A 7,533-nucleotide genomic window follows, 5' to 3' on the forward strand; every position below is an offset into this window, starting at 1 on the left:
TGATTTCCTCAGTTATAAATGAGAATAATATTCTCTGGTATACTTGACTGAATGTTTTGAAGGTTCAATGACAAGGTAGATATCAAAGCATTTAAAAGAAAAAACTATAAAGGCAACTAAGAATTAGCCTCCCATAAACACTTGAACTTATACTATAATAGGTATTTCCTAGAAGAAATGTGATCACCTTCAAAACTTGTGATTTCGAAGCTAACAATTTATAATGCCTCCCCAGGCCCTCCCTTATTCTCATCTATTCAGATCATATTAACACCTAAGATACCAGCTTAGGAGTCTTTTAGGGGATATGACAGGGAAATTGTGTTTTTGCTTTGGTTGGTAAAGCACAGTAATATCATGTGTGTAGGAGACCATGGGTCACGGGTCAGTGCTTTGAGCATGTGGCATCGCTGCTGGGCGTGCGCCAGGAGGAGGCGGGCACAGAGCTGAGTGCAGGCGGGGCAGAGGGCCTGGCATGTGCCCACTGAGCCTCCTGCAGGCGTGGGATTCCTATGAAGTCTCTTGTTCACCTTGAACACACATGGAGTTTGCATTCTCCTCCATTTTGTGCACATATTAATGTAAAAATTCCCACAAATCTTTGAGTACAGTCTGATGCTCTGTGTATTCTATAATCTATTATTGTACCCCCTCCCCCCACGGTTTGGCTCACTCATTTGGAAAGGACCAGGTGTTTATCACTGAGCTTTTCCTTTTCTGTTTTCCCCCCATCATTACCTTCTGGTAGACAGGAGATATCAAGGTCTGAATGGAGATGGGAGAAACTGTCAAATTAAAATCACATATATGTTTGATGCCATAATGAAAATGCAAGGCTACTTATTGCTGGTAGATCTGGTATTTTCAGTCTTCAGAAGTATATAATAATCTTTGCTGATTCAGTCTACTTTCTACCTAGGTTCTAGGTCCCAATTCTACTGCAAATAGTATCATGGCCTCTTACCAACAAAAGACGACTTCAGTTCCTGTTCTTGGTTAGTATTTTTCTCTCTAAATTATCATAGTACTAAACAGAATAAATATCTTTTTGTAAGTGTTGAGGTTAGTAGTATAAGGAGAAATTGGGGAGACACTGCAATTTTTCATCTGTTCTAAGACTATCTTTAGTGAAATTAGTTTAATGCCTTTATTGTTTGGAACCTGGGTTGGGGGATGAGAGATCCAGTGTGACATTAAATGTATAATTTTTTAAAAACTTGTTCTGACATGCACACTTGTCAATGCAGTGGCATTTATGCATCCATACAGGCACATCACAGTTGAAGTTTGAGTCTAAACAGTCTAATTTGCACGTACATTTTAAGAATTCTTCTGAATCATCGTTTTTGGCTCTTGACAGTTTTGCATTGTGTCTTGGGAACATTTTCACATTTCTTGCTCAAGAGCTGGACCTTTTTAGTTACCCTTAGGATTGATAGTATAATTTGAAAACAGATCCAAAGAAGATTATCTTTTCATCTGCATTTCCTATTGAATTATACCTAAAATGTTTCTGTTTATTTTTTGGGGTGGGGGGAAGTGATTCTCATCAGTTAGGTTACATATTCCTCAAAGTTAAAAACCCTAAAGGCTTTCTTTTCAAAGTTGGTTAAAAAAACTTTTGACAGATCAGTTTGGTGCCAAAGTATTTGCCCTTCATGCGGATCATTCCAACATAGTAACTTCTCTTCAGCTTTGAAAAGTTGGCAGTTACTGTAGCTGCTGTTTGTGTTTCTGGCATGTGACAGCGTTCTCAAAGTTTTTCATTTAAATGCTATATTGTGTTAGCATTTTGATGACATTTGAAGTAGGCTTTGTGAGAGCCACGTCAAGTTTAACTTTAATGGTACATTTTGCTCCCAGGAATATACTAACCACCTTCCATACCAGCTAAGCTCATATATCCAGACAGTTAACTGCTGTATCCCTAGGTTCCCTTCTTCTTGGAGGCTGGCAGACTGCTTTTGGTGTCAGTCCCAAAACATACACTTGTTTCTGAGATGCTCACAGTTCATCTCAGACTAGAGGCCATTTGGTAGTTGTTTAGTTTGTGGTGTCTAATCTAGTTGTGGTTTCTTTCCCCGTGCTTCTTTTCACTGCTGGCTTGATGCTGGCCTTCAGGTCAAGTCCAGTCACACACCTTTCCCTAGGGTGGTCTAGTTGGCTTTATCAAAGAGCACTTTCATTTCCCAGCTGAGCCTTACAGACGTTTAAAGTTTTGAGGCTGCTCATTATCAGCAGCCTCCAAGTTTGTATTATGTATTATCAGCTCATTATGTGTATTTGTGTCCCTGTGTAGGAACACTGGTGTAGACTGTGTAGGAAAGGAGTTCTCATAACCCAAAAAGGGGCAGATGAGCTACTCACAGAATTAGTCCCACTCAAATATTCCTCCCCTGCCCCTCCCCAGCTAACAGTATAGGGGAGCAGTGACCTGAAGTGGCATTTTCTGATCGTTTCATGTTTACCATACAATGTAGTACCATACAAGTTGATTCCAGGTCTTGCAAAAATGGAATCCATTTCATAAAATGGATTCATGTTTTACCAGAGTAGTGCTTAAATCATAGACCAGTTGGACTTGTTACGGTTGATAGCAAAATTGCGTAGACTATCAAAGGATAAAGAGAAGTCCTTGGAAAAATTGATAAAAGTCCTCAAAGTACTTTCATGAAATGACTTTCTTTGTGCTATGAAATTCAGACATGGAGATGTGAAAGATGTCATGTCTTGCTGTCACACAGTCTGTCAGAATAGTTTCTTTCCTGCCAATAAGTCAATACGTGGTATTTATACTAAGAAAGAACATCTTTACATATTTTCTCATGTCTCTACTTACTATTTATTATTCCTACTTAAATAACTCCATAAATGTAGCTGAAAGAGGGCCTGGAAGTTTTATCTGACAAATTTTCTCCAACTATCACCTGCCTCATCTAGTTATTTATTTTTTAAACAAGGACATTTTTATTGACCACTATCTTTGTAAAAATTATCATAAAGTCTTTTCTGTCCGTTAGCTTTACTTACTGAATACATGCCACCAGTTTTTTCTTTTACTCTTAAAAATGAGGTAAATTTTCCATACAGTGAAATGTACAGATCTTTTAAGTATATAGTTTGATGAAATTGAAGACATGTATACAGCCTTGTCACCACTACAACCACCACCCTCTCCCATTTGAAATACAAAATATTCTTTCACTTTGAATCAGTTAGTGGGCATTGTTTTCTTCAACCCTCTCACCTGCCTGAAGTTGAAGTGGAATTCCTCTTCTTGGAGCAGGGCCTCTAGGCTGTGTTTGCTCTGACCAGGAGGTTGTTAGGGTAAAATGAACATTAACTCTGCTTCTGAAGCCCATCTTATAGGTGCAAAGCCGAGTCACCTCGTTTTAGCTTAGAGTGATTGCCTCAGCTCCCACCAGCAGGAGAGAGTGTGTCTGTTACAGCTTCTCTTTCTTTTCCTTTAGATGCGGAGCTTTTGATACCACCAAAAATCAACAGAAGAACCCAGTGGAAACTGAGCCTTCTAGATTGACTGTGACCTCAGCTAGGAGGCGCTGGCAGAGAAAGCTGTCTTCCTTCTACTCCTCACTCCTTGAGGCCTGGCTTTGGGAACTGGGAAGAGAAGACCATCTACCTTAGCGTTGGGGAGAGCTGCTCTGTACAGCGGACCTCGGCAGACACAAATTCCGTTTTATTTTATTTTGCATGTAATTGTAATCATTAGCAAGACTTTAAGCTTCAACCATTAGAGCATCATTTTGTAAAAGTTACTGTTCTTTTACTTAGTGCTGGTTGAGAGCATATTTCTGGTATTTATGGTAATCAGGACATTGGGTTTGATTCCCAGCTACGGGTCTGAATCATATTGGGACCATAGACCAATCATAGTGTGCCTCAGTTAATTGGGAATAATGTTTCGTGGCTTCTGTCTCAAGTGTGAAGAAAAGTAAAATAATGTTTTTAAATTGTTTTATGTTCCTTGAGGAAAGCATTATGTATAAACAACATGGCTGTTAGTGGTCTCAACATTTGGTCAAATTCAATCATTTAAATGATTTCTTCACCTTGAGATAAAGCAGAATGAAAATCGAAATCTATTCTTTAATGTTCTGAGCTTTCCTGTGCTGACAGTAATATCTTACCAGGTCATGTGCTTCCAGTTACAACCAGTTTGAGCCTCCTGTCACTACAATGCCCATAGGGACTGTTTTTACTGCCTGTGAGTGTTCTGCTGGAATTAGCAGTGTCAGAACTGGAGCAGTCTGGAATTCCTGGAACAGTATCGTGCACATTTGGGATGGTGAGCAGTGTGCATCAGATGGCATGCGCGGTAGCAAGTTACTCCTTTCCCTCCAAATGTTGCTTCTTCTAACAGAGTGTTTTTGTCAGTGTCTAGGCCATTTCATTTATTTTTCTTTATGGTGCTTAACTGACCTCTGTCTTCTAGTTATTTTCTTTGGAAGAAATGAAAATGTTTTCCCTTTTCAGTGAGTCCAGAAAAAGCTTAATTCATTTTGACAGCAGTTTTGTTGCTGAGTTCTTGGGTAAGGCTGACAGTCTCTTTCATGCTCTTAATATCAGAACCTGACTTTTATTTCTCTGTGTAAGCCAACAGTAAGTGCTGCTTTTGATCCTCAGAGTGTGGATGTGCCCAGAATTGTGTAACCAAATAAGCCTTTCCCTAATACAGCTAAGTGTAAACTACAGAATCTAGGTGTGTTCACTGTATAATTCAGTTTGTTTGTGTCTGAAAATGTTCACAAAATAATAGAAAAAGAAGAGCTGTGATTCAGTGCACAGCATCAAAAGGCTGAAAGTGCTTTGTGACTACTGTGTGGTGTGGATTACTGAACATGGTAACGTACGTGGCATTTTAATACAGTGTTCTTGCTGTGGATAATAGTAAAGGCGTCCAGGCTGATGGGTTGCCAGTGGAAGTGAACGTGTCTTGATGATGGTGGGACTTTGCATGGAAATTCACTTTCCTTAAAATAAAGTATTCAAGCAGCAAAAAATAATTTGTGTGAATACAAATTACTATCACTCGCATCTGAGGAAGATGGGATTTTATTCATTTGGAGAAGCAGCAGGTGGGAGCAGACCTTCCAAACTGAAGGGCAAGTCAAGGGGGAATTGATGCAGGGAAATGGCTGTGTATGGGCAAAGGAGAACCTCCTGGTAGAGATGAATGCTTAATTTGGGGGAAAGATTCTGTCAAGTTCTAGAGGAGAGTATATGATTCTTCCCCCCAGTTTGGGCTTTTCCCAAAGCAAATTCATGCTGCAGGAAGCTAAAAGCCTCCATTATTTTATTGGTGCCACTGAATCAGCTTTGGTCAGATGCTCTGCACATCAAGAGGAATTGTGCAGAGGATTGTCTCCTATAATCAAAGTGCATTTTAATTTAGACTCTTAAAGAGCTGAGGCAAGAGGTTATTATGTTTTTATCAGTAGAGCTTGGTATAATTTCTTAGCAGTGCGGCATATTTTAAAATAAATTTATTTTCCATATATACCTACATATATACACACATATGTACACATAAATATGTGTGTTTATACACACATGTGCACACATCTAAGGGACTCTATTTATCTCTAATTGAAGAGGATTTTTTAAAAGTAAATAAAACTGGCAGTGCTTAGTAATTGTAGGTGACTATAAGTTTGGAAGGGCTTCCCTGATAGCTCAGTTGGTAAAGAATCCAGCTGCAATGCAGGAGACCCCAGTTCGATTCCTGGGTTGGGAAGATGTGCTGGAGACGGGATAGGCTACCCACTCCAGTGTTCTTGGGCTTCCCTTGTGGCTCAGCTGGTAAAGAATCCACGTGCAATATGGGAGACCTGGGTTCGATCCCTGTGTTGGGAAGATCCCCTGGAGAAGGGAAAGGCTACCCGTTCGAGTATTCTGGCCTGGAGAATTCCATGGACTGTATAGTCCTTGGGGGTCTCAAAGAGTTGGACATGGCTGAGCGACTTTCACACACACACAGAAGTTTGAAAAGCAAAATTAGCTTTCTTCCTCCTCCTGTGGCTGCCCGTCATCTGTGCTTCACTAGAGGTGCCACTTGGACAAGTCCTTGGGAGCCTTTGGTTGTCCTTCCTTGTCTGTCACATAGTAACTGGGGGCGGATGACCACCTTAGAAGCTAGGTCACCATAAATATCAGATCTGTACACGAGCCACGGTTAAGGTGATGATGTTCGGCGGCCCTGAAGGCCTGCTCTCAATTCCTGTGCCTTCTGCTGCCGCAGCCCTCACCTCTGCTTCATCTCTGCAGCAGGCTGTTCTCCAGTACTCTTCCTGGCTTTGAAGTCCCAGGAAATTCAAGACCAACAGATGTCCTCCTGGTATTTGGAAAGAACAAAGTCATGGTCCACTCATCTTAGTGTCCTTGGACAAAGTCATTTAATCTCACTGAATCTTTTCTCCAACCTGTGTGTCCATTGGGCTAACCAGGGTTTCTCAGTCTTAGCATTGTTGATTTGTTGTTCAGTCACCAACCCCATGGACTGCAGCACGCCAGGCTTCCCTGTCCTTCACCATCTCCCACAGTTTGCTCAAACTCATGTCCATTGAGTTGATGCCATCCAGCCCTCTTACCCTCTGCAGCCCCCTTCTCATCCTGCCCTCAATCTTCCCCAGTATCAGGGTCTTTACCAATGAGTTGGCTCTTCACATCAGGTGGCCAAAGTATTGGAGCTTCAGCTTCAGCATCAGTCCTTCCAATGAATATTCAGGGTTGATTTCCTTTAGGATTGACTGGTTGGATCTCCTTGCTGTCTGTCCAAGGGACTCTCAAGAGCACTGTTGATATTTTGGATTATATCATGCTCTGTTGTAGGGGGCTACCCTGTATATTACAGAATGTTGAGCAATAGCCCTGGCCTCTACCCATCAGATGCCAGTATGACATACCCCCTCCTCCTGTTATGATAACCACAAATATCTCCAGACATTACGAAATGTCTCTCGGGGGTCAAAACTGTTCCAGTTGGGAACCAATGGGCTAAGATGGCTTCCAAATACTTACTAAAAACATTACATCTTCTTTATGTGTGAGGAAGATGCTTTTTTTCTGCAAGGACTATTTATATGGAGCAAGTGAAAGAATTCATAAAAGTGCTTTGAAAAGAGATTATACAGTTATTCAGCCTTATATTGGTATTTTTCATTTTAAAATGCAGTATGGCATTTAGTCCTAGGAGGGCCTAGGAGTTCCCATTCTCCAGAATCATCTCCCATGCCTCCAGTTCATCAAGACCCTCTTCACCTTTTGGGGGTTCTTGACTGGGGGGTTCATAGACCCTTAAGGAATCTGAAGATAGTGTATTTCTATTATCCTATGTATTTTATTTGATGTGTTTAAAGAATATTGTTCTGAGGGGTCCATAGGCTTTAACGACCCTGTCAAAGAGGTCCAAAGGTTAAGAATTAACTAGACTTCAACCTTCCCATCAATGAATGTTCTTCGAGTGTTGACAGTAGTGGTTTGGGCAGAAACAGGTAAATAAGGCAGACCTCTCAA

General features: G+C 40.9%; 1 protein-coding gene across 1 annotated transcript in view; it reads left to right on the forward strand.

Annotated features, from left to right (window-relative positions):
* The window catches only part of ELP1 (elongator acetyltransferase complex subunit 1), a 62,554-nt gene extending 57,530 nt beyond the window's left edge, over positions 1-5,024 (forward strand). Inside the window, exons 36-37 of the mRNA XM_043927570.1 lie at positions 920-995; positions 3,471-5,024. Of these exons, the coding sequence (XP_043783505.1) occupies positions 920-995; positions 3,471-3,538 (144 nt within the window). The 3' untranslated portion in view covers positions 3,539-5,024. The remainder of the gene's footprint in view (positions 1-919; positions 996-3,470) is intronic.
* Positions 5,025-7,533: the final 2,509 nt, after the last annotated feature.

This window comes from Cervus elaphus, chromosome 16, assembly GCF_910594005.1.
Source record: "Cervus elaphus chromosome 16, mCerEla1.1, whole genome shotgun sequence".
In the NCBI taxonomy this organism is placed as follows: Eukaryota; Metazoa; Chordata; class Mammalia; order Artiodactyla; family Cervidae; genus Cervus; species Cervus elaphus.